Raw genomic sequence first — 25,951 nt, 5'->3', positions numbered from 1 at the left:
GTGTAGCTACAGCAGTCTCAAGGTATGTTTGCTTCATACTGCATCAAATCACATGGTAGGTCTCCTTTAAGCACACATGGTATCTATTATTTTGCATAGTGAAATACTTGCGTGTATAATCAATTCATTATCCATTCATTGATGTGTTTTCTTAAAGGGGCTGTCCACTTTCAGCAAATAGCTGACACTGTATGTGTAATGAAAAGTTATGCAATTTTCTAATGTACTTTCTGTAGGATTTTCTTCTTTGTTTTCTAGTACTCTACTTACTCGGTCATTATATAGGAAGCTTCATTGTTTAGCTCCTTTGCCAAACACCGATGCCTGATCATGTGATGTCATACAGGTGCACAGCTTGTTATATACCTGGTCATGTGAAGTCACACAGACACACAGCTCATTATATTGCAGGGAGTAATCAGATTTGTGATATAACGACCCGTGCACCTGTGTGACATCACTTGACCAGGGATATATAATGAGCCGTGCACCTGTGTGACATCACATGACCAGGGGCCCGGCATTTATCCACAGGAAGTAAGCAATAAAGCTTTCTGAAGAATGACAGCAGAGATCTAGAAAACCTCAAGGAATTTATACAGAAAGTATATTGGGAAACTATATCGATTATTTGTTGAAAGCAGACAACCCCTTTAAGATCCCCATTCATGAGTCTTCCAACCTATTGACTGTGTCAGGATCACTATAGTCTTATGTTTATTTTTCAAACAGATGAGCCATGTTGGATTTTTTTCATACCCGATCTTCAAGGGAGATCCGCTTTTCAAGGCTTCTGGTCAGAGCCAGTGTCCTGTCTGATGTACTTCTATAACTTTATGTGATGGGACAATCCTATTAAGCACATGCACAGTGTATAGATGTTACCATTCTGTATTGGACCCTCTCTAATATCTCCGTGTCTTTCTCCTCCTTAGGTTACAGTACCACTAAGCCACCTCATCACTGCCTTCCACTCTCCCAAAACTGCAGCATATTTCCCCAGCTCCTCCTCCTTTCAGGTTCTGCAGCGAGAAGCGACCACTGACCATGAAACCTATAGCGCTGAGGTAGGTTTTTCTTTAACCCATCATTACTTAAACATTTAGCTTCAAGTTGCCAAAAGCTGAAGAAAGAATTCTTCAAGTAAAAAAGACAATACTCTCATTTTAATATGCCATTGTTCTACTCGATTGTTCTCTGAAGTGCCTGGATACCTATACACCTGTTGCAGATGATCACTGGCCTCAGCAGGTTAGTTTTAAGAACACTGAGGCCAGTGATTAGCTACAGATGTTCTATCAGAGAGCAGAACCTCTACAGATCTGGGTAATTAGCCGGCCCAGCGCCCCCTGGTAGGGTATGTAATGTCCTTTCTAGAATTCCCTCTTCTAGCTGAAAGCTCACCTGTTTACCTATTTGAAGGCAACCTGTCATCAGGGACCTAATTTTCACTAAAAACAAGTTACAGAAGCCCATTACAGCTGCATTGCACATCTGTCTTTTCCATATCGTCCCCCATGACGGCCCACCTGGAGGTTGACCCCTTGACCTCTGTAGGGACAGGAAGCAGAGAGGTTAAATTCCCCCCCCTTGCACTCACATACCAGTGTCTTCCTGTCCCTACACAGGGCAGGGAGTGGAGAGAACTCTCCCCGTCTCCTCCAGGGGGACAGTCAGGGGGGAGTATAGGTGCGGGACATGTCCCTACATCCTACCTGGTCCCGGGCCGCGAGCGGTGCATAGCGCATCCTTCCCCTGCCTGGAAGGGGACCTTCGACCGGCTCTGTTGACGGCTCCGCGAAGCCAACATCACCCGGGCGCGTGCAGGGAAAATGGAACACTTCCGGGTGTTCCAAGATGGCGACTTCCGGCCAAAGTGTGTCGCACCGGAAGTGACGTATCGCGGACACGAGAAGCCGGCGTGAGTATGTTTGAAATATCAAGCGGGCTCTCACGTTGATCTGAGGTCTATACTTCTGTCGCCATCAGCCGTGCACGCTACGTGGAACAGGTACATTACCTTAAGAATTGAGTATGCTTTCTTTCAGTAAAACTAATGGAGAAACATTGTCTTTTTAGAATATAGAGCTGGTGCCTGGATTTCTAGCTGAGCCTTCACGTTTATATACGCTATTAAGGTCAGCCATTGTGAGCACATATATATCTATATGATATTGCGGCTATGTAATTGCACATTCTAACGTTTGTTATGTTTATGCATAGATTACAATTGGCAGCTCCGAGTCCTCAGCAATGGACATCATTGTATCAGACCCCCCGCCTATAACTCCTGTGAGTGGTTTCGGGGTGTCTAGTATGTTTGGGATTTCTTAATTCCACATTACATGTAGCCTGTCTACAAAATCTGGTTTTGTTCTCCTTCTTTTTGGTAGGAATCTAAAGAGAAGGAGAAAACAAAAGAGCTAGAGAAAAAGAAGGCACAATCACGCAGATGCAATATGTGTTTCAATAAGCTCTTAAGTAACTACAAGAAACCTGTATGCAAAGAATGTTTAGACAGTCTACTCAAAGAAGAGAAATACTCCTTTATGGAAGAGATGAGATCATTCATTAAGGGAGAAGTCCAGACATCTGTGGCGGCTTCTGTGGCTTCCATTATTCCCCAGATAGTACCACCTAAAAGGCCCAGGGTGATGGAGTCCTATTCTGAGTCTGAAGCTGAATCAGAGGAAGCTAGTACATCTTTTTCCTTAGATATGGATGTTTCTCAATCTATAGCGGCTACCAAAATGGAGTCGAAATACCTATTCGCATCAGAAAATCTTGATGCATTGCTTAAAGCGGTCAGAGATACGTTAAAAATTGAAGACATTGAGGAGGCAAAATCTGTACAGGATGAACTATTTGGCATACTTAAAGCGAAAAAGAAAAGAGTGTTTCCAATAAACAATACACTTAAGGAATTGATATTGGAGGAATGGAGAGAGCCTGAAAATAGAATTTCTGTCTCTAAAGATTTCAAAAATCGTCTGATATTTGATGAAGAGGAAGTAAAGAACTGGAATGCTACACCCAAAGTAGATGTCCAGGTGACTAAAATCACAAAGAAGACTGATCTTCCATTTGAAGACGCCATTCAGCTTAGAGACCCGATGGATAGAAAAGCTGATAGTTTATTGAAAAAAGCATGGGAAGCCGCCATGCTTAATTTAAAGGTGAATATAGCTACGACTTCTGTTTCCCGTACTCTCTTTTTCTGGCTATCTGAATTAGAGAACCACATAAAAACTGGCACCTCAAGAGAAATGCTGCTGGATACTATTCCTATGTTAAAGTCTGCTACAGCCTTTATTGCGGATGCCTCGGCAGAGGGAGTAAGGTTCAGCGCAAAAGAAAGTGCCTTGTCAAATTCAGTAAGACGTGCCATTTGGTTAAGACAGTGGAGTGGTGATTGCAGATCAAAAGCCAAACTATGTAGTCTTCCCTTCCAGGGTGAATATGTATTTGGGGCAGAATTAGACGCCATTCTGGAGAGAGCGGCGGATCGTAAAAAAGGGTTTCCTGAAACAAGAACAGGTCAAAGGAAACAATCCTTTCGTGACCCAAAGGAGAAGAAGTTTCCATACAGAGGTAAAGGCAAACAAGGTAGATGGAGTTATTCCAAAGGTGGAAGAGGATTCCTACTCAGCTCCAGTAACTCATCATCTAACTTTAGAAAGCAATGACGCCAGAGTGGGAGGAAGACTGCTCCATTTCCGTCACCATTGGACCCAAATAACCTCAAACCCATGGGTCTTAGGGATTCTACTAGACGGGTACAAGTTAGAACTGACTTCTCTTCCTCCCAACAACTTCATAGTAACAAAACAGCCGTCGCAATCACTAACCTCCAGCTTATGGCAGGAGGTCCTGAAGCTAAAGACCATGGATGTGATATCTCCAGTACCCAAACAATCACAAGGGAAAGGTCATTATTCTCCTTTATTCCTCATAACAAAGCCAAATGGAACATTCCGTCTAATCTTCAATCTCAAAAATCTGAACAAGCATATTCTTTACAGGAGATTCAAGATGGAAACTATATGCTCAGCCACCCCATTAATTCCGCCAAATGCGTTCTTATGTACCATCGACCTAAAAGACGCATACTACCATGTGCCGATCTATCCACCATCTCAGAAATTCCTCAGATTTGCAGTAGTCACTCCGAAGGGAAACACAGCTTGTTTTCAGTACAAAGCTCTCCCGTTCGGGATCTCGTCCGCCCCAAGGACCTTTTCAAAAATCATGATAGAAGTAGTGGCATTTTTGAGATCCAAGAAAGTGGTGGTGATTCCATACCTGGACGACCTACTGATAATTGGTCAGACAGAACGGGAACTTATACAGCACAGGAATCTGACGATTACTACCCTGCAACAACTAGGCTGGTGCATAAACTGGGAGAAATCAAAACTGACACCCAGCAAAAACACAATATTCCTAGGCACACTTCTAAACACATCCTTACAGATGTCATTTCTTCCTCCCGAAAAAAGGGACAGACTCATTCAGAAGATACACCACTTCCAACAACAAGACTGTTGCACAATAAGAGAAGCCATGAGAATGTTGGGGCAGATGACGGCTTGCATACAATCTGTTCAATGGAGTCAAAGTCATACTCGAAGATTCCAGTGCTGGATTTTAGAGGTTTGGGACAAGAACTCCCACCATCTAGACCAGAGTATCCAACTACCTCCAAGAGTCAAAATGTTCCTGAATTGGTGGACAGACATGTCACATTTAATGAAAGGAATACCTTGGCATCCATGGCCAATCAAAGTAATCCAAACAGATGCCAGTCGGTCAGGTTGGGGTGCAAATCTAGGAGACAAACTTCTTCAGGGTCGGTGGACTGTCTCCATTCAAAATCGGTCCTCAAATTACCGAGAACTAAGAGCGGTATGGGAGACCTTGAAAAACAGTGCCTCAGAACTCAAAGGACATCATGTGAAAGTCTACTCAGACAATATAACAACAGTGGCTTACTTGAAGCACCAAGGGGGCACAAGGAGCAAAGATCTCCTGGAGTTATCGGAAAAGATTTTTTGCTGGGCAGAAAAATATATCCTCTCGTTGAAAGCGATCCATCTAAGAGGAGAAAACAACAAGGTGGCGGATTTCTTAAGCCGGAATCACCTAGATCAAAACGAGTGGTGTCTGAACGACAATGTATTCCAAGAGATAACCAAGGTTTGGGGTCATCCGACGATAGATTTATTTGCTACCAAGACCAATTCCAGAGTAGGAAATTTCTACTCGCTGGACAGCACCGGGTCAGGCCTTCAGATGGACGCATTCAATCAGGTTTGGGACGCTCCTCTTATGTATGCTTTTCCTCCTATTCCACTGATTTCCAGAGTCATACAAAAGATTCGGGCGGACAAGGCCACTGTAATCCTAATAGTGCCATACTGGCCGAAAAAGAACTGGTTCCCAGCCCTAAAAGAAATGGCTCTAGCGGAACCGATAATTCTGCCTGTCAGAGAAGATCTCCTGTCCCAAGGTCCCATCTATCACCCAAACCCACGGTCTCTCAGTCTCTCGGCCTGGATCCTGAAAGGTCATTACTAAAGTCCAGAGGTCTTTCAGACAAGGTAATAACCACCATGAAAGCAAGTCGTAAACCAGTCACCTTTGCTATTTATAATAAAATATGGAAAAAGTTTATGTCATTTTGTGGTTCAAGTCAACCTAACCAAACATCTCCGAATATTTCTCAGATCCTAGACTTCCTGCAGTCCGGATTTGACAAAGGGTTGAAGACCAGTACCCTCAAAGTCCAGATTTCAGCTCTAAGCGCTTTCTTTGATCATCCCTTGGCCGATAACAGATGGATCAGCAGGTTTGTAAAAGCCACATCCAGACTGAGACCAAATTATATACAGAAAATCCCATCATGGGACCTTTCTTTAGTTCTGAATTACCTTACTGGGCCACCATTCGAGCCTATGGAAGATGCTAACATAAAGGACTTGACCCAAAAATTGACCTTCCTAATAGCTATAACATCCGCTAGAAGGTTAGGGGAGATTCAGGCATTGTCGATTAGAGAGCCATACTTGAGAATCTCTGAGGATAGAGTTACTTTAAGGCTTGATAAAACCTTTGTTCCTAAAGTTTCTTCAGAGTTTCATCGAAATCAAGAAATTTTCCTTCCATCGTTTTTTCAGGATCCAAAATCTCCAAAAGAAGCTACTTGGCATTCCTTGGATGTCAGAAGAATCTTGCTGCATTATATAAAAAACACGGAATCATGGCGCCAAGATTCCAATATTCTCCTTCAGTTCGGCAACAAGAACAAAGGGAAGAAAGCATCTAAAGCCTCTATAGCCAGATGGATTCAGCTGATCATCAAAGGAGCATATGAATCCCAGAATCTGACTATTCCTGAGCGAGTCAGAGCCCATTCAACCAGAGCTATGGCTACCACATGGGCAGAAAAGAGGGGCGCTTCCATCGAGGAAATATGCAGGGCTGCCACCTGGTCGAACCAATTGACCTTTGCCAAACATTACAGACTGAATATCCAGAATACCAAAGAATTAGCCTTTGGTAGAAAAGTCTTGCAAACTGTAGTCCCTCCCTAAGGAATTATTTGATAAATCTCCAGGTGGGCCGTCATGGGGGACGATATGGAAAATGGGAATTATTCTCACCGTTAATTCGGTTTCCATTAGTCCACCATGACGGCCCATGTATTTTTTCCCACCCCTAGAAATATATGTATATATATATTGTTATGCTATAATGATATATTACTGTATATAGTGTATGTGAAATTAACATGCAATAAAGGGGTTGCATCCACTGCCGGTGTTATTATTTGGAAGACACTGGTATGTGAGTGCAAGGGGGGGGAATTTAACCTCTCTGCTTCCTGTCCCTACAGAGGTCAAGGGGTCAACCTCCAGGTGGGCCGTCATGGTGGACTAATGGAAACCGAATTAACGGTGAGAATAATTCCCATTTTTGCTTTCTCTAAGCATTTGCATTACAATATAATTTTTTTTTAGAATTTTACAGAATTTGCTGTGTAATCCCAGGGGTTGGGCTTTGGTTTGGATGCATTTCACAAAACAAGATGTGACTTGTCTCTGCTTCAGACTCCTCAGCTCTCCGCCCCCCACCTTTGTGCTCCTGTTGGCTCCTACCTCCTGCTCCTTCACAGAGCTCATAAAAATAGAGGATGCTTTTTCTAAAATCCAGTGTGCACCAGCAAGAATTCTGCAAATTTAAAAGGCAATACTATCATTTTAATATGCCACTGTTCTACTCGATTGTTCTCTGAAGTGCCTGGATACCTTTATACCTGCTGCACCATCAGTAGGGGAGGGAGGAGCTGTACAGGAGCACAAGGGTGGGGGCTGAGAGCTAAGGAGTCTGCAGCACAGACAAGTCACATCTTGTTTTGTGAAATGCATCCAAACCAAAGCCCAAGCCCTGGGACTACACCGCGGAGTCTGTCAGGGTGCAAGGTAAGTTATAACACACAATTATATTGTAATGCAAATGCTTAGAGAATGCAAAAAGACATATTTGCAGTGCAGCTGTGATGGGCTCCTGCAACCTGTCTTTAGTGAAAGTGAGGTCCCTGGTGACAGGTTCCCTTTAAAGATAAAGATCTGGTTCCTACCTATTTCCTTAACTGTCTGCTTTTAGTTCTGTAGATCACAGAACCACACGTTTGATGCAATCTGGAGATTATGCTTTAATATGGCACCAAAAGAATGTTCCCATGACTTTGAAGGAGATTTTTTATAGGTAAACAGGTAAATAAAGAGAGAATTCTAGAAAGAACCTTTCATCCCCTAACTGAAGGGGCTGGTAGTTTAATGGGGGCAAAATCCAGTAAAATTGTCCCTTTTTATACCCCCTTAACATCTTATTGGAGATTTATCTTAAAAATAGAGGGAGTGTCATTTACTCCTCATTTTTTTGTGATATTTTTGTTATTCTTTTATATACACAGATATATTAGTGATCAACTGGCATCTCTCATTCTGATAAATAAAAATGTCTTGTTTTTTTTTGTGTTTCAGCCCCTTTTAAATCTCAGGGACCTGGGCTTGTCCGAGCTGAGAACCACAGACCTTGATTCACTTGTGAACAGGATTCTTCCCGGCTTCTTCTCCGACAAGAAGAAAACCTCGTCCTCCTCCTGGCACACGTCATATGTGTCTGCAGAGTCTTTCTTTGAAAACAAAAATGGTGAGTGCTGCCTGGACTCCAAAAATAATAAGGGGCAGATTCATCATCAGGGATTTTTTTTTTTTAAAAAGTCAACTTTGTTGTAGTCTCCATGACTTGCACTTGAATCATGATGTTTAGTGAATCTTTGAGTCTTCACACTTCTGTTACTGCATTTTTATGTCATCCAAGACGTAAAAAATTGACTTTAACAAATTCTGTGACTTTTTAAGAAGTCACTTTTGAATCTGTTCCTCGCCCACTTTCAAAAAGTTGAGTGGGCAACGTTAAAATGGCGGTGTTCAAATTTGTTTGTGAAATTAATCAGAAAAAAAGTAGCGAACGCCTCTTTAGAGGTAAAAAAATTACATCTCTTTATCCACCATAAAGATGAAATTGTACATTTGATTTAACCCCACCTTCTCCTTTCCAGGATATCCCAGTACGTTCAGGTCCTTGCGGCCAGTCTCCATCCAGCAGCCCAGTCCACTGAAACAAGTCAGCACAGATCTCCAGCACTGGCCAGGTAAGACCACCTGTAAGATGAGATGATCACCCACTACTAGGGGGTCATGTGATACTTACTGCCATGATTCTGACTTCCTTGAAAACTTTCTTAGGTTACATACAGTCTCGGGGATTCAAGACTTTGAAAACAAGAGAACGGCGACTTCAGTCCACTTCCGAGCGGATTGCAGCAGCAGAGAATACCGCCCCTTCATTCATGAAGGTATGTAATGGAATGATGGTGAGAACACAATAGACTTTGACAGCTGTTTTTTTTTTTTTTTTTTATTGCTTACACGACTGGCATATAGCTATATACATCCTAATTGCAGATAGCGAGGACTGTATTTACCACTAGGCTCTGAGGGTGTACTGCCAAGGGTGACCAGTATACAGTTGGGTGCCACCAGGATGTAAACCAAGAACACTTACATGCTGGTGTGTGCCCCCTCTGGCAGGATCTCATCTTCTTTTAGCTTCTTATGCCCTGTTTGAGGTGTTTTTTTTTTTTTAAGGCTTAAAAATTATGCAAATGAGTGAATTTGTCTGCTTATGCTATAAACAAAAAAAAATGTGTAGTTAATATCAAAAGTAGAACAGGACTGCAAAATATGACCAGGACATTCAAGGCCCAATGACCCTTGGACACGAAAGGTTTGAAAGAAATCTACAGTCAAAATCGATCCTGATAAACCGGGGACACTTACTCGTAGACCCAGGCTGTGGTAATCTTCTTATATTTGCTATCCATGGCCTCCTTCCTTCTAAAATCTACCTATAAAATTATGCTAATGAGCCAGAAGGGCACTGGGTAGGTAATTGCCAGAACCCCTCTGTGCTGCAGCCTCACAGACTGTTACACTGTGCAGGAACACTTCTCCCTCCACTGTATGATGAAACTTCATGTGCTGCGATAACATTACAGCAGGCAGGGGGTTAGTGCTGAGGGGTAGGTTGTGATAGTGTAACAGCCTTGAATTTGCAAGATGGAGGGACTTTGTTAACACCACCCCCTAGTGCCCTTCAGTCTCATTAGCATATTTGTAATTAATTTTTGAAGGCAGAAGGCCATGGATAACAGCTATAAGAAGATCGCCACAGTCCCAGTGCCTGGATCTATGAGTAATGTCCCTGGTCTATCCATGGATTTTGATGGTAGATAACAATCAGACACTTCTCCTCTGTGCTTTCTTGTGTTAGAAATGACAGATTATAAACTTCATCTGATCTTCTTTTAGGGTTTCTTGATGAGAGATCGTGTTCCAGATGTAGAAAACTTGGACAAGATTGTTAAAAATAAAAACGTTCCTGAAGGACACCAAGACGCTTTTAAGACAGGATTTGCTGAAGGGTTCCTGAAAGCCCAAGCGCTCACTCAGAGGACCACTGGTAAAGTCACAGGCAGAATTATTATCATTATTTTTTTTATTTATTTTTTTGCTACTTCTGGGTCCTGCTTGGTCACTCTGGCCCTTAATATCAAATAATCTATCACCTCCTTGTTTGCTCGGCCTGTGGTTGTAAGGGTGACCTGCCTCCTTTAATGTATAGAAATTCCTGGCCAATTCTCGCTGTGTTAGGTGCAGAGTGGACCCAGACTGGTTTTGGGGAGTATAGGCTGTCTAGGTTTTCTGAGCTATTTGTTATCCCCAAGATACATACAGCAAGAATCCTCAAATCAATATATTTGTTAATATTTTTCTCTTCTTAGAATCTCTGAAAAGAACTCGCTACATCTTATTGGCTGTGTTGTTACTTGGCATCTACGGCTTATCTAAGACTCCGTTCCTGTCCGGTAAGGCGCAGGGTTTTGCTTCTGTTTTAAACCTGTTTTGTCTAAATTTCAGTTTACATTGTTTGTAGTTGCACCTAATCTTAGACCTCTGTCTTGTACCATTTCACTATTCTTCTCTGCGGAATTGTGACAACTAGGAGTTCCCATCCCCCTTGTCTATGTCAGATCTTATAGAGTCACCTGTCCAGTCTCTTGGTTCAAGGAGAATACTAACACTTGTTAAATATTAATAAATATAATATTAAATAATACTGTATATACTCGAGTATAAGACGCGGCCTCTGCTGACGTCATAGTATGCACCGGTTGGGAGATAACATGGCCGCACCCTGCCGGCTGTTACAGAAGACAGAAGAGGAGCTGCGCCGACATCGGGAGCCGCCGGAGGGTGAGTATATAAGTGTTTTTTGTTTTTTTTTATTGACTCATGTACAAGCTGAAGTGAGGTTTTTCAGCACTCGCCTTATACACGAGTATATACGGTATATACGACCACTGGCCGTATTTCGTGGTCTGAGGATGGAAATACGAGCACTATAGTGCTATATGATGTAAGGAGTCCCCGTATAACTGCAGAGCCGAACTGTAATTACTATTACAGCGTTGCTGCTGTTAATTAGAGAAGCAGGAACTCCTTGCACCATATATCACTATCACTGATGCTTGTAGTTCCCTCCTCCGCACGGGGCTCAGTCTGTGATTCACAAACCAACCATTGCTTTGTGATTATAGGCTAAGACCACATAACCTGCCTGCTGGATGGCACTGGGGTATGCTGCATTCACACCGCATTGTAGCCCTCCTTTCCATCCTATGCTTCTTCCAGGGTCTGACATATATTGTGGAGATGGAGGCAAAAAGCAGGCGCTCGTCTGTCGGTAAATGTCTTTGGATATGTTCAGTGGATACGCAGGAAGTTTTACTGACATATATGCTGAACGTATCCATAAAACGAGATGTGAATGTAGCATTTGTCATATTAGTGGATTTGTCATATTCCCTGTGACATTGATATTCTGTTTTTCATAGAATATTTTTGTATATTTCTTTGCAGATTAAAAGGAAAACTTGTTTATAAACTCAATTTATAAATTTTATTATTATTATTTTTTATAGTTCGTTTTAGAGCGACATCTGGCCTCGATGCAGCTGTAGATCCAATTCAGATGAAAAATGTCACCTTTGAACATGTAAAGGGGGTGAGTACTGAAAAAAAAACAATGAACTTTGTGTTAGATTTCTGGACCCTTGTGAATGTAACGTTGGGACAAGACATCTGGTTCCCCTCTGTGCTGTGATGTTTTCAGTGACTATATCCACTGGTCAAATAACTATTATATGGTTATATCATTGGTTATATCTAATCCATGAGATAATCCCAGGGTAATGATCGGTCTTGCCTTCAGAGGAATCCTACAGCTGTTCCTGTGCTTCTGCTACTTGGGGGTTGTTCCAAGGTATATAAGTTATACTAACTATATACATAGCTGATCGGTGATGGTCCTACTTCTGGCACCCTACCATTTACAAGAAACAGGTATCCCGCCCTACTCACTGCATGAGGGAGTGGTTGGAGATACACAAGTGCTGTGCTCAGCTAGTTCCGTCATTCCCATACAGTTGAATGGAGTGGTAAGCTTGTATTGCTTGGGCTCCTGTTGTGAATATAGGGGGGGATCCAGGAGTTGCACTCATTTAGTTGTCCCCTTTCCTGCTGGTGGGAAGTAACATAAATACTTGGGACAACCCCATGTTCTTGAAGTTTCTATAGGACCCCCAGTCTTCAAACAAGTATGTGTTTTTGCTGATATTTGTGACTAAGCTGGCTTTACACAAAACCCCCATATTACCAGTGACCGGGCAGTAAAGATTATAATTTGTTGCCCATTGCCAAGCAGTATGAGAAATTCTTGCTTTTATGCATTTCTCACCCACGTTCTGGGGGATCCTTTTGCTAGTTGTATAGCTAGTATTACGCCATTCTCAGGAGAATTAGATTCTTTCATATGTATTCAGAAATCGTGAATCTGATTCTAGACTGACATCATTTTATTGACTTGGGGGTTCACAGGTTGAAGAAGCGAAACAAGAGCTTCAAGAAGTGGTGGAGTTCTTGAAAAATCCACAGAAATTTACAGTCTTGGGAGGAAAACTTCCCAAAGGTAGGTAAATGTTTTATGAATGGGAAGCATTTTCGGTTTTATAAATGACATCCACTAGACCAGTGGTGGCGAACCTATGGCACTGGTGCCAGAGGTGGCACTCGGAGCCCTTTCTGTGGGCACTCAGGCCATCACCAGAGATGACTTCAGGTATCTTTCTGCAGTCTCAGACAGCCCAGGACTTGCTGTGCACAGAGCTATTTTAAAGTGACAGAGCTACTTGGGACCACTGTAGGAGTGGGAAGGTGTGGACAGATCTGGATTATCATTGTAGCTCCTGTTCTGGCCCTGACAATTCTTCCTGTTTACAGGACCCTAAGGGAAGCTACAATGATCATCCAAATTTCTTCTATTTACTACTGTATTGGTGCCCTCAGGTGCTGGTATCAATGAAAGCTGTGACAGAGAGTATAAATCACAAATTCAATTTCTGTGTTGGCACTTTGCAATAAATAAGTGGGTCTTGGTTGTAATTTGGGCACTCGGTCTCTGAAAGGTTCGCCATCACTGCACTAGACGGTGTGTCTCACGATAGATATATATGCATCGTGAGACACAGTCTAGTGGATGTCATTTATATATCCATCTTTGGTGGTGATCACATAAAAACCTGAGGCTCATTGCAGGAGGTAAAAATAAAAAAATAAAAAAATCAATTCCTTTAATGAAATTAAGTGACCGAAAGCAGAGATTCTAAACGACCCATGAATTTGAAAGGCCTCTATATGCTAAATACGACATCTGTCTCCTGAATTTTATAACCGGCTCATTCTCTCTCCTACTTCTTATATAATTCTGAATACATCACTTAATACATCTTGAGAGATAAGTTTGGCTTTTGGCCTGGGCGTTATGTTCACTCCTTCTGCTTTCCGGGGGAAGGGGACAGGATGACGTATCCCACTCAGAGGATGCAGTATGATACATTGTAACCCTCTGTTGTAAAGCTGTGTGTTTTAGCAGTGTAAATCTAGCCTTATTGTTTAAATGTTTCCCCTTCTCTTATAGGCATTCTTCTGGTTGGTCCACCTGGAACTGGGAAGACTCTCCTGGCCCGAGCTGTGGCGGGGGAAGCGGACGTTCCCTTTTATTACGCTTCTGGTTCTGAATTTGATGAGATGTTTGTCGGCGTCGGAGCAAGTCGCATTAGAAATCTATTCAGTACGTGCATTGTTATAATAATCCATTTTTATTTCTATAGTGCATTCATATTACGCAGCGCTGTACAGATCATATACAAACAAATAAGACCTAACAGAGTAATAACAGTCATATGAATATTATGAGTGAGGGTCCTGCTCCCAAAGAGCTGTCAGTATATTGTTACATTGTAATTGGTGCTTTTAGGAGCAGATTTCATCTGGGTGATTTTAATTTTTATTAGGAGTCGGAACCATGAGTGGATGAACACACAGAGAACAGGAGGAAATGTTTCCATTAAACCTCATCTCTGTGTAGTCTCTACACACTGGCAAAAAAACTAAATTACGTTCTTTGCTTATTTGCCATTTACAGCTCTGTTATTGATTTGACGTTCACTTTCTTTCCTTCTTTAAAGGGGAAGCCAAGGCAAACGCACCATGTGTCATATTCATCGATGAGTTGGATTCCGTAGGTGGTAAAAGAATCGAATCCCCTATGCACCCGTACTCCAGACAGACCATCAACCAGCTCCTTGCAGAAATGGACGGGTAGGTGTCTGAGTATAAGAATAGGTAAAATAGCAGTTTACTGCATTATAAGTGTTCATTGATTATTTGTTAGAAAAAGAAAAAAAATTCCTTCATATAATGCTTCGTGTACATCCATACAGAGATTCATGCTGCCCTGTTGAGCCTAAAATGTATGGATAGATTTAGTTTTCTGGCATCCTATTTTAAAGGGGTATTCTTCAGCAGCTACTTGACTACAACACAACATGTGGATGTACAATGTGGCATCTAGACTAATACTGCAACAATCTTTAAAGTATAGAACCTATAATTTATAACCATTTACTTTGACCGGTCATAAGATGTAAAAATGACAGGCCATCCTGTCTTATGTATGGACAAAGCAGGAAAGAGACTTGTACACAAAGACTAGCAATGACTATATTCACATGGCCCAGTAATTGGGACCTCCAAACGTTATCTATAAATAATATAAAACGATCAGCCTTGGGATATCCTTATTAAGGAACACCCTATAGGAAATCTTTTATCAAAATCCATCATGGTAAACTAAGTGCACTTCTCATAACTACAGTCACGGTGCCTGGATCTATCTATCTTGTATTTGTTATCCATGGCCTAATTTCTTCTAAAAATCTACTTTTAAAATTTATGCTAATGAATCAGAATAGCAGTGGGGGTGTTTCCAGAGCCCTATTGTACATTAGATTCACAGTCTGTTACTCTGTCTCCCCTTCCTGTGCCTGCTGTAATCTTGCACAGTGGAAGGGGAGGGGGTAAGTGCTCCTGCACAGTGTAACAACCTGTGAATCTACAGCAAGGAGGGGCTCTGGTAATGAGCCCTTCCGGCTCACAAGTGATGTGAAGGACTGCTTCTTGGCACAAATGAAACCACAACTTTAGTTCCTATGAGTAGGAGTCTATTTGGGCATCATGTCTTGATTGACATGTCCTCCCTATACACAAGGAGGAACACATGGAGTAGCCAGGAGGAAGGGCAAAGTTATCTACTGATCCGTACTCAAAGATCTCTTTATGTCTATACACAAGGATATATTGGGCGCTTACATAGAGAACATAGATGACCCTTTCTTTCCTCAGAACTTACCAGTGTTTGTCTGATGACGTTAATTCTTTAGTGATGATCCTTTTTGTCTTTTGTTTTCAGCTTTAAACCCAATGAAGGAGTCATAATCATTGGTGCAACAAACTTTCCGGAAGCCCTGGATAAGTACGTGCTGCGTCCTTAGTAATGGCGGGTTGTAATGCTGGTTAGTTATGTTGTGTGTCCTGAATGCTGCCACCCTGATTTATTCTTAAAATCGGAGTAAATGTGATGATTTGAGCACAGTGACCCCATCACCTCCTGTTACCGCATTTCACCTCTTTGGTGGAGGCTCCATGATCTCTCTGTCCATTCTCTTTGAGGACAGTGGAAAATTACTTGGCAATGTTCTTACCTTGATTCACACATGTCTTTTTAATATGGAGGTTTGTGTCCTGTTTAAGCACTGTTCCCTTATCATATATTGTGTTTTGGGTTATGTAGCTTTTAAAAGGTGTTTAGGATTAGTATATTATGCTTGTTCTTTTCCGAAAATTACATTGCACCGGGTCCATGGGTTGTCCATGTAGTATTGCAACACTCGACTTACATACGACCCCTAGTTACAGACGGACCTCTGGATATTGGTAATTTACTGCACTTTATTCCTAGGCTACAATCAGCTGTAACAGTTATCACAGGTGTCTGTAATGAAGCTTTATGCTTAATATTGATTCTTATAACAATCCAACAATTTTAAAATCCAGTTGTCACAGAGACCAAAAAAGTTCTGGCTGGGATTACAATGATAAAATATACAGTTTCGACTTACATACAAATTCAACTTAAGAACAAACCTACAGAACCTATCTTGTATGTAACCTGAGGACTGCCTGTACTGTTGTTGAAGTGAATGAGGCTGAGCTGCAATACCGTGTATAACCTGTGCACAGGAGTGGTGCGGTTTCTAGAAGAGGGAAGTTTATTTCCCTGATCCTGCTAAAATGATCATAAAAACCTGCCTAAAACTGCATGTTAAATGCTCATTCTAAAGATCTATTTGGGGGTCTGCATACTTGCCATTAGTTATACTATGTTTACCAGCATTATGACTCGATGATAAGCGTTCATACAAGTGCTTTCTCTCCTCTTTTTACAATTGTCCCTGTTTATCTCTTTTTGTGTAGTGCCTTAATACGTCCCGGTCGTTTTGACATGCAGGTGACCGTCCCCCGGCCTGACGTAAAGGGACGCACAGAAATCCTGAAATGGTATCTCAGCAAAATCAAGTATGACCACTGTAAGTTCTCCCGTCAGGTTCATGAGCTTTTCCATACACTTGAAGTAATAAACCTTTACAAGTAAAATTGTCATCATATAACTGTTCTCTTGCGGTCCTAGCGGTGGATGCTGAAATCATTGCTCGGGGCACCGTGGGATTTTCTGGAGCGGAGCTGGAGAATCTTGTGAACCAGGCGGCGCTGAAAGCTGCTGTGGATGGGAAAGAGATGGTTACCATGAGGGAGCTGGAGTTCGCCAAGGATAAGATACTCATGGGTGTGTAGTGCGCTTTTACTTGCATTACTTTTTGTACCTTTATATATGAACGTCCAGTGGTGTAATCCCTGCTCACACACAATCCCCACTGAACTCTGCAATATATATTATCGTAGTCAAGTACATGTTTCCCCTTTCACTTACTTAATTTCTCACTTTCTTACTCATCCTTCCTGCTTTCTACTGACAGAAGCTTACTGATGTGTCAGTACATAGAAGTCTATGGAGAGGGGAGCAGTGAGCAGCTTGGCCAAGAATGCAACATAAAGGGGTGTTCCCATTTCAGCAAATAGTTAATATTGTTTGTATAATGAAAAGTTATACAATTTTCCAATATACTTTCTGTATGAATTCCTTGTGGTTTTCTAGATCTCTGCTTGCTGTCATTTTTAAGAAACTTTTATATGTACTCTTCAAGGTCAGGCAACTGCACGGTTCGTTACAACACATAACTGATGAATATATTTTATACTAACAAGATGTGCACCCGTGTGACATCACATGACCGGGATATAACGAGTTGTGCACCCGTGTGACATCACATGACCGGGATATAACGAGTCGTGCACCTGTGTGACATCACATGACCAGGGATGGAACGAGCTGTGCACATGGGTGACATCACATGACCGGTTATATAACCAGCTGTGCACCTGTGTTATCTCACATGACCAGGGACATTTAACGAGACGTGCACTTGTGTGACATCACCTGACCAGGGATAGGACGAGCTAGGCACCTGTGTGCCATCACATGACCGAGGATTTAACAAGCTGTGCACCTGTGTGACATCACATGACCAGGGATGGAACGAGCTGTGCACATGCGTGACATCACATTACCGGTTATATAACGAGCTGTGCACATGTGTGACATCACATGACCAGGGACCGGTTTTAATTCCAAGGAAGTAAACAATGAAGCTTCCTATAGAATGACAGCAAGCAGAGATCTAGAAAATTGTGAGGAATTGATACAGAAACCATGTTGGAAAATTGTGCAACTTCTCACTACACAAACAATTAACATTTATTTATTTTCTGAAATTGCGCGACCCCTTTAAATGCTGCAAGAAAATTAGAATCACAAGTCACATGAAGAGCATGTACACAGTATTTGTAGGCTCATCGTGAATCCATAAATAGAATTTTGATGCAGGTCTTGCATACTGTGGTATATAAGATTTTTATTAACCAAAGTAAGATTTTTATTTTTTTTTTTGTCTTTTTAACCAATAATTGATCAATCCTATTGTGTTTCAGATGTCTCATAACCATCTGTGTTTTTCTTTTTTATTTTTGAAGGGCCTGAAAGGAGGAGTGTGGAAATAGATGATAAGAATAAAACTATTACTGCCTACCACGAGTCAGGGCATGCTATCATTGCCTATTTCACCAAAGACGCCATGCCTATTAACAAAGCCACCATCATGCCCCGGGGGCCAACGCTCGGTCATGTAAGTCCTGCACAATATGCAGCTCGGAAAGTGATCAGTCGGCTCCTGTGACATCACTGTGTCACTGTCCTCAATATCTAATATATATGTGCATGTAAGTGTTTATTATACTTTTACTTTGTTTTTTCTTCAGGTCTCTCTGTTGCCGGAGAACGATCGATGGAGTGAGACCAGATCCCAGCTCCTCGCACAGATGGACGTGAGCATGGGAGGCAGAGTAGCTGAGGAAATCATTTTCGGGCCAGAAAACATAACTACAGGTAATTTCCTATGGAAGTCAAAGGGACGCCAGTCACAGCTAATTCATTGAATAATACATGGTGCAGGGACCTGGGGGGGAGGAGCAGGACTCATTGTCATTGTATTCCTAGAACCCGGAGTCCTGCTCCTCCCTTCAGGCTCTGCACAAGGTATAATCCAATGAATCGGCTGTAACTGGAGCGTCCCTTTAAGTCTAGCTATGACACCACCCCCAGTTGTACAAACCTGATATCACTGCTTTTGTCCATAGGTGCTTCTAGTGACTTTGACAGTGCAACAAAGATAGCAAAGCTGATGGTGACAAGATTCGGAATGAGTGACAAGGTACAGAACTACATCTTTTGTAAATACATAAGTAAACACAAAAGGAAAGCAAAGTATTTGCCATACATGAAATTCTCCTGCTAGTAGACTTATAAGGAGTAACTAATTGAATGGTCTCCAATACTTCCATTGTTATGGTGAAAGGGATGGAGCAGAGCTGTTTGGGACGTTCAAGCTGTCTATTCATATGTTGCCAAGCAAAATCACTATTTGGGCATATACAATATATACAATGAAAAAAAATTCTGCAATAAATAATAATCTAATGTTTTGCATCTTTGCAAATATTTTCCATGGTAACAGACCAGATTGTATCTTTTGATCCTGTGGTGATATTTCCAACATTACAGAACATTCTGTAGATTAACAAAACCAGAATTTGCAAACATTGACTAAATAATTTTAAAGGAAATCTACCACCAGGATGAAGGATTGTAAACCAAGCACGCTGACATACTACTGGTGTGTGCCCTCTCTGGCAAGATCCGGTTTTCTTTAAGAATACAATGCATTTCAAATTATGCAAATGAGCCTGAGGGACTCTGGGCTCCATTAAAACCTCATTTGCATAATTATAAAATCTTTTGTATATTTATTTTTTAAACCAGGGATCCCTTATCCTGGTAGCAGATGTCGTTTAAAATGTACCAGATTTATGACTGTGGCTAATGCTGGATTATATATCTGGCGTGTTATTACATGGTCTAGTCTAGGTTCACAACATTATGGCAATTTCCAATTAAAACCGATGGATGCCCCAACTAATATCTGTAGTATGAGGAGGAAACTTGCAGTGAGCAGTCATTTGTCCTGCAGCGCCACCTAAGGGTAAAGGCAACATTACACCATCACTTTTCTATACAGGCCTTGTACATTTAAAAATGTAGACTTTATGCATTCATACATATTTATACATTTATCATGATGTCTAATGTATTGCAGTTGGGGGTAATGACTTATTCAGACACTGGGAAACTGAGTCCGGAAACGCAAGCTGCCATTGAGCAAGAAGTCCGAACGCTGTTAAAGGTGAGATTGTGCTTGTTATGGCGTCAAAGTGTATCCAGGATAGTCATTGGCTTCGACTGTTCATGGATTGTACTGCTACTAAATAGGTTTATCCTTATATAACTAAACCTTGGAAGTTATTATTTTATTCATTTGAGATATGAGGAAAGCATAGTAAACTTTGTAATATACTTCATTAAGAATAACAGCTTCTCTGTGGCTTTTTTCTTCTTCTTTCTCTTGTAGTGAGTATGTGAAAGAATTTAGTCAATTCAGATAATGTACATTGAATTGCTACTGCTCAACTGTGCCTTGTCCATCTTAGGCTACATTCACACAGCCGTATGGGGGACGTATATAGGGCCGATGTATATACGGCGTATGTATGCCCCCATAGACAGCAATGGGAACACCGAGTCGTACGGGAGCAGTACAATGCAGCACACGTGCGGCACCGTAATGTTCCGTAGCTGGGAGAGAGATGGGACATGTCCCATCTTTCCCCGGAATACGGCGCCGTGCACCATACATCGCTATGGTGAAGGGTGGGGGTGGGTGGCGCTTACCCCCTCCTCCTCTCCTGTGCGCTGCCGTGGGCCCCCTGTGCTACGGTACGGCGGGCACACATCGTGTGAATGTAGCCTTAAAGCGTTACTAACCCTTATTTATTTTGTGGAAAGTTTTTTTTTTTATAAATGTATTTTTATAAGAAGACTGAATAAAGATGTATAATTTAAAAAAAAAAAAAAAACTCTTATTTATATTGTTTCAGGATTCTTATGAACGAGCAAAAAACATTCTGAAAACACACGCAAAGGAGCACAAAAGTCTGGCCGAGGCTTTACTGATGTACGAAACGTTGGACGCCAAAGAAATTCAGATGGTATTGGAGGGCAAGAAACTGGACGCCAGATGATATCTCTAGTGTGACGGACTGTGAGCGCCTCCTTGTTTTATCGTCTCTGCATAATTCTTCCTTTATATTTACATACTACTTTTTATTTAAGAAATGCCAAAATATTTGCTGAATATATAAAAAAAAATCAATTTTTTTTTCTCTTGCGTATGCAGTTTCACCTTTTATTGAAATAGGCAGCACATTGAATATAGAGGTGGGTGTCCGGCAGAAGTGGATGGGACCTCATGTGTATATATGTCATGCAGTATCTGGCGCCATTTCTCACCTCTGTACAGGTCCTTCCACCGTTCACATGTCATAGCCTCTTGGTGCTTGAGTCGCTGCTGCTGATATATGTGTATTGTACTATTCACCGGCTGCACTGCTTATAACCTGCAAGGACTTGAAGGTCTCAAACCAGAAGAGCGGCCGAGAGATCCTCAAGGTGAATGTACCAGGTGACATGGGTCTGGATAATTTAATATTGTGTTAATTTTTTTACCTTAATTATACAAAGATCAACTAGATCAGAACTCATGTTTTTAATACACTGATAAGGAATTCAGCGATTTATCTGTTCAGGATCCAGAGAATGCCTCTCGCCCCGGAGGACCTGTGTTGTCCTGCATTATGTGAATTTAAGTAGATGCCGTGTAAAGCACAGTTTCTCCTGTAGGGGCGCTGCAGGGGAATAGAACACTAAAATTCATGTTTGCTCACAGCTGATCTGATCTCTTGGGGTCCCAGACGTAGAAAATTTTACCAACCTTTCTTCAAAGGATCCAGGGATTGTCCGAAATGAGTAACCTCTATTATTTACAGAAGCCGGAATAACCCATTAATGATAGACCCGCCGTAAAAATTGCGTCTGGAGACAATACGACCTTGATGACAATCGTATCCACTTGTGTTCAGTTGGAAATGGATTATTTGATAATAAAATAGTCCTTTTTTTTTTGAAAAGTCACATTGATTGAAGGCTTTCCTTTACGTGACCTACATATGGGCCCTTTCTGTGTGTGGCTCTTGAGAATCTTTGAGTTAAGGACTGTTAATATTGACCACGTTCTGCAGATTAGTTTCTATTTGGAAATCTCATTTGCAATTTCTCTGCTCTGCCACTAAAAAGGAAACGGCGCTGTCTGATTTCTGTTCCTTCCCCCCCAAAAAAACAAGTAAAAAAAAAAAGGGAGGTTTCCCCCCTTTGACTTCCTGCCAATGCTCCACTGTACATACAGCTCAGAGCATGAAACTATTTTAGGTAACAATGTGAGAAGTGGCGCGGTTGCATTTTATCATGAGTGCTGGTGACATTTTAGGGCTATGATATATTTCTTGTGTGGTTATTACTGTATGCGGTGCTCTCGTACGGCTGCTGCCCGTGACCCTGATGTAAGGCGGATCTCCTGGATGTCTGCTTACTACTCTGTCAGAAGTGGAATGTAACATATATTCCTACCTGTGTAAATTGAGGTGTAAGAAGCCTATTTAAAATGTAAATAAATCTGAGTTCTTATGTTCAAAGTTGTGTCTTTTTTTTTTTTTTTTTCACATTTTAGAAATATTTGAAAATATTATGTTATAAATAAAGGGTGATTTTTTTAATGCACATGTACCAACTTTGTTTTGGGCAATTTTAACCCCTTAACGACTTGGCCTTTTTTAGTTTTTTCACTTCCATTTTTCACTCACCACCTTCAAAAATCTATAACTTTTTTTATTTTTCCATGTACAGAGCGGTGGGAGGGCTTATTTTCTGCGTAACAAATTGCACTTCGTAGTGACTGTATTTAATATTCCATGGAGTGTACTGGGAAGCGGGAAAAAAAATCCAAATGCAGTGAAAATGGTGAAAAAACTCATTTGCAATGTTTTCTTGTGGGCTTGGATATTACGTCTTTCATTGAGCGCCCCAAATGACATGTCTACTTTATTCTTTGGGTCGGTACGATCACGTGGATACCAAATTTGTATAGGTTTTATAATTTTTTTCTTACATTTAAAAAAAATTAAAACCTCCTGTACAAAATTTTTTTCTTGGATTTTGCCATCTTCTGGCACCAATAACTTTTTCATACTTTGGTGTACGGAGCTGTGGGTGGTGTCATTTTTTTGCGAATTTTGATGCCGTTTTCATTGCTATAATTTTTGGGACTGTACGACCTTTTGATCACTTTTTTAAAAAAATATTTTTCAAAATGGCAAAAAAATGCCATTTTTGACTTTGGACGCTATTTTCCGTTACGGGGTTAAACGCAGTGAAAAAACGGTATTATATTTTGATAGAATGGACATTTTCGGACGCGGCGATACCTAATGTGTTTATGATTTTTACTGTTTATTTATATCGGTTCTAGGGAATGGGGGGTGATTTGAATTTTTAGGGTTTTTTATTATAATTTATTTTTTTAAACTTTTTTTTTTACTTTTACTATTTTTCAGACTCCCTAGGGTACTTTAACCCTAGGTTGTCTGATCGATCCTACCATATACTGCCATACTGCAATATGGCAGTATATGTGTATTTTACTGCCCATGCATTACAATGTGCAATTAGCACATTGTAATGAATTGGTTAAAACGAAGTAGCCTCGGGTATTTGGAACACCCGAGGCTACCATGGCGACGGATCGCCGCTCCCCGTGACGTCATCGGGGAGCGACGATCTGCGGCAAGATGGCGGCACCCATGCTAGCACCGATCGCGGATGTTACCGGTATGCCTTTGCTGCAATATGCAGCAAAGCCTTACCGGCTAAGAGGGCTCGTCGGGAAGGGGTTAAAGGAAATCTACCATTTTGTTTTTATGAATTGTGATCCAAACATACCTTGAGAATGCTGAAACAGATCTTTAATTCCTGAACCAACTGATTTTGCTCAAAAAAACTATTAAAATTCAGGACCTTGGGAAAGCTGGGTGCTGTACATAAAAGAGCTGCCTGAACTAGCCAGACAGGACAAATCATCCTGAGCTGAGTGACTCATACACAGCAGCTGGGGGGATGGTGCAGCAATTGATTACTTCTGCCTGTCAGGGACAGCATAGTAAATACAGCGTTCTAGGCTTCAACTGGGCAGGACAAGGCTGGAGCAGTGCACAATTGGGGTGAGGGTAGCGCCAAAGCCTCATTGGTGTCATTTTATAATAGAAGATCTGCATGAGTGTAGCTACAGCATACTCAAGGTATGTTTGGTTCATAATGCATAAAAGCAAATGGTAGATTTTCTTTAAGGTAAGTAAAGTTTTGTACTAACTTTGATATCTTGCATCCACAGGGTAAGGAATAACAATCCAATCTGGGTAGTTGGGGACTGTTATAAAAACGAACCCCCAGTAATTCAAAGGACGCTCCATTTTAATACAAAGGGAGTATCAGAAATTGTCAAACACGTCTTATCTGAAACTCTCATAGTGAATGGAAGCACCAGAGATACCAGATGCTCCGCTCAGAGATTTCTGGCACTCCCGTAGTATTCAATTAGTGAGAATGGGTCCCCTATTCTTGTGAATTGGGGGGGGGGGGTACCTTCTCTTGATTAGCAATTGGATATTCCCTATCCACAGGAGGGGGAAGGTCTATCGAAGTTGTTACAACCCCTTTAAATTCCTTTCAGACCCCACCCCTTTTGGGGCAGGCTGAACTTTCCATTATTGTTGCTAAAAATTTGGGACGTTTGTGGCAAATTTGGGACTTTTCTCATCTATTCTTCATCTAAATGTTATCCGGGGTTCTTTGCATAGAACACAATGTATCAGAGCAGGAAGTGGCCATGAGAATGGTCGGGTGTCGAGTTGGCGGTGGGCACTCACCTGTCTCTTACACTATTCAAGTCCGTACATTACCCCCCCCCCCCCATCCCTCTTTTTTCTGCCTTGAATTTCTGTGACTAACGTATTTCTACAGCCACAGTATGTGTTTTTTTTTTTTTTTGTTTTTTTTTAATAGAACTAAGCTTTTTTAGTTTTCATATTTTTCTTTTCCTGCTGCTGAAGAAAAGGATAAGAATTGGTTGCTCATAAATTTGTGACTTTTTTTCTAGTTTTGGTTCTGTACATTCCCACAATGAATTTTGAACAAAACAAATCGGATGCCGTTGAAGTTCAGACTTTCAACTTTCAGATCTTTATTAGCCAATCCTAGCCTTTATCATCTTGAGGCTTATGATGGGCTTGTGCTGTTCTAGGAACCCTCTGGATTCACTTTCATGCAGTCTAAATGTATACATTGTGGCACATTTACTTACCCGGTCCCTGCGCGACCCCCAGATCAGGACTGTCCAACGAGGATGAACTCTGCTGTGATTCATGAAGATCATGCGCAGGATATCCTGCATGTGTCTCTTCCCCGCTCAGGTCCACTGGAGTTCACCTTCTTCCCGGTGCATGTAAGTGCATGGGTTGCGACACAATTTGAAACTTAAATCCTGCGTTTTGGCCGAACGTCTGATGACCCACCCCTCCCGGCACGATTGCGTGTGCATCCCAGCGGCGCAAAACGGAAATCGTCGGGATGTCCGATGAAAGTACGGTCCGCGGGGCCCTTAGTAAATGAGCCCCGTTGTCTACATCCTGGAGAATGTGATTCACTGTTGTGAAAGGCTTTCCCTTCATCATGGAAATTATTCTTATTCATCAATCGCTGTGCGCATCCAGGTCTTTTTGCATTGATGACTTCTCCAGCGCTTTCTTTCTCCGCATGTACCAAACTGTAGATTTTGCCACTCCATTTATTTTAATTGTTTGGATGTATTTTTTTCTAATTTCATAACGGTTACCATATTTCTCAAATGCAGCTAGTAACAGGTTCCCTTAGAACCTTATTCACTATATGCCATTTAAAAAAAAAATGGTTTCTCTAACATCCCCATAAAATCAACTTTGTAATCGACTCACCCTGAATGCATGCTAAGTAAGCAGGGGGTGCAGCCTTCCTGATGAATTAGCAGGTCCTCCCCATGTCTTCTCAGCATTCAGCTCTTAAGATCACCCTCATCACATGAGATTATCTAAGGTCCTTTTACCCCCTCCCTCCCCCAACATTTGAAAACTGTACCCTATGCTTGCGTATGATC

At 41.5% G+C, this 25,951-nt stretch overlaps 1 protein-coding gene across 1 annotated transcript in view; it reads left to right on the top strand.

The window, feature by feature from the left end:
* The window catches only part of YME1L1 (YME1 like 1 ATPase), a 29,670-nt gene extending 7,267 nt beyond the window's left edge, over nucleotides 1–22,403 (top strand). The window contains exons 2-19 of the mRNA XM_072154098.1: nucleotides 936–1,067; nucleotides 8,046–8,214; nucleotides 8,627–8,719; nucleotides 8,814–8,923; nucleotides 9,939–10,089; nucleotides 10,412–10,495; nucleotides 11,612–11,694; nucleotides 12,567–12,657; nucleotides 13,666–13,818; nucleotides 14,216–14,348; nucleotides 15,499–15,561; nucleotides 16,563–16,675; nucleotides 16,777–16,932; nucleotides 18,237–18,388; nucleotides 18,522–18,648; nucleotides 18,900–18,973; nucleotides 19,916–20,002; nucleotides 20,754–22,403. Coding sequence (XP_072010199.1) covers nucleotides 936–1,067; nucleotides 8,046–8,214; nucleotides 8,627–8,719; nucleotides 8,814–8,923; nucleotides 9,939–10,089; nucleotides 10,412–10,495; nucleotides 11,612–11,694; nucleotides 12,567–12,657; nucleotides 13,666–13,818; nucleotides 14,216–14,348; nucleotides 15,499–15,561; nucleotides 16,563–16,675; nucleotides 16,777–16,932; nucleotides 18,237–18,388; nucleotides 18,522–18,648; nucleotides 18,900–18,973; nucleotides 19,916–20,002; nucleotides 20,754–20,897 — 2,115 coding nt within the window. The 3' untranslated portion in view covers nucleotides 20,898–22,403. The remainder of the gene's footprint in view (nucleotides 1–935; nucleotides 1,068–8,045; nucleotides 8,215–8,626; nucleotides 8,720–8,813; nucleotides 8,924–9,938; nucleotides 10,090–10,411; nucleotides 10,496–11,611; nucleotides 11,695–12,566; nucleotides 12,658–13,665; nucleotides 13,819–14,215; nucleotides 14,349–15,498; nucleotides 15,562–16,562; nucleotides 16,676–16,776; nucleotides 16,933–18,236; nucleotides 18,389–18,521; nucleotides 18,649–18,899; nucleotides 18,974–19,915; nucleotides 20,003–20,753) is intronic.
* The last annotated feature ends 3,548 nt before the right edge of the window (nucleotides 22,404–25,951 follow it).

This window comes from Engystomops pustulosus, chromosome 5 (assembly GCF_040894005.1).
Source record: "Engystomops pustulosus chromosome 5, aEngPut4.maternal, whole genome shotgun sequence".
Taxonomy (NCBI): Eukaryota; Metazoa; Chordata; class Amphibia; order Anura; family Leptodactylidae; genus Engystomops; species Engystomops pustulosus.
This window is presented reverse-complemented; position numbering and strand designations above follow the sequence as displayed.